Raw genomic sequence first — 1,366 nt, 5'->3', positions numbered from 1 at the left:
GTTGACGTTCTCGCAAGAATATCAGAAAATCCGGATTCTTGTTTTTATCCCGAGGCGGCATAGTGACACCTTCACCAACCGTGGCACTGAACCCTTCAGAAAGGCCTGGTAAACCTGTCATCTTGGATCACACACCTGCTAGAGCTGAACAAATTATCGATTGTTAAATTCGTTGTAGGAGATAGAAGGAATAAGGAGCGAGTTCAGATATAAAATTCTCAAAACAAGGTTCAGCACTTTTGCAAAAGAAAGGAAATAAAATCCGACCTTCGATATATTGTACATCAACTTTACGAAAAAAGAACTCAAAAAAAAAATATTTTTGTACAAGCATAAATCTCTCACACAAATCTCACGAAAACAAATTTTATTAAAATTAAAATAAAATCTTTGACTAAAACTTTGATGCATCCGAGGAGAAGCCCGCGGGGGAGAAGCCCGCAGGGGTAGAAGCCCCAGGGGAGAAGCCCGCAGGGGGTGACGCCCGCGGGGGAGAAGCCCCCAGGGGTGAAGCCCGCGGGGGAGAAGCCCCCAGGGGTGAAGCCCGCGGGGGAGAAGCCCGCGGGGGTGACGCCCGCGGGGGAGAAGCCCCCAGGGGTGACGCCCGCGGGGGAGAAGCCCCCAGGGGTGAAGCCCGCGGGGGAGAAGTCCCCAGGGGTGAAGCCCGCGGGGGAGAAGCCCCCAGGGGTGAAGCCCGCGGGGGAGAAGCCCGCGGGGGTGACGCCCGCGGGGGAGAAGCCCCCAGGGGTGACGCCCGCGGGGGAGAAGCCCCCAGGGGTGAAGCCCGCGGGGGAGAAGTCCCCAGGGGTGAAGCCCGCGGGGGAGAAGCCCCCAGGGGTGAAGCCCGCGGGGGTGAAGCCCGCGGGGGAGAAGCCCCCGGGGGTGAAGCCCGCGGGGGAGAAGCCCCCGGGGGTGAAGCCCGCGGGGGAGAAGCCCCCGGGGGTGAAGCCCGCGGGGGTGAAGCCCGCGGGGGAGAAGCCCCCGGGGGTGAAGCCCGCGGGGGAGAAGCCCCAGGGGGATGAAGCCCGCGGGGGTAGAAGCCCCCGGGGGTGAAGCCCGCGGGGGAGAAGCCCCCAGGGGTGAAGCCCGCGGGGGAGAAGCCCCCAGGGGTGAAGCCCGCGGGGGAGAAGCCCCCAGGGGGTGAAGCCCGCGGGGGAGAAGCCCCCAGGGGTGAAGCCCGCGGGGGAGAAGCCCCCAGGGGTGAAGCCCGCGGGGGAGAAGCCCCCAGGGGTGAAGCCCGCGGGGGAGAAGCCCCCAGGGGTGAAGCCCGCGGGGGAGAAGCCCCCAGGGGTGAAGCCCGCGGGGGAGAAGCCCCCAGGGGTGAAGCCCGCGGGGGAGAAGCCCCCAGGGGTGAAGCCCGCGGGGG

At 64.8% G+C, this 1,366-nt stretch overlaps 1 protein-coding gene across 1 annotated transcript in view; it reads right to left on the bottom strand.

Moving 5' to 3' along the window:
* Positions 1–341: 341 nt before the first annotated feature.
* The window catches only part of LOC123760534 (spidroin-2-like), a 1,692-nt gene continuing 667 nt past the window's right edge, over positions 342–1,366 (bottom strand). The window contains exon 1 of the mRNA XM_069338013.1: positions 342–1,366. This exon is cut by the window's right edge and continues 667 nt beyond it. Within this exon, the coding sequence (XP_069194114.1) occupies positions 342–1,366 (1,025 nt within the window).

This window comes from Procambarus clarkii, chromosome 39 (genome assembly GCF_040958095.1).
Source record: "Procambarus clarkii isolate CNS0578487 chromosome 39, FALCON_Pclarkii_2.0, whole genome shotgun sequence".
Classification (NCBI taxonomy): domain Eukaryota; kingdom Metazoa; phylum Arthropoda; class Malacostraca; order Decapoda; family Cambaridae; genus Procambarus; species Procambarus clarkii.
This window is presented reverse-complemented; position numbering and strand designations above follow the sequence as displayed.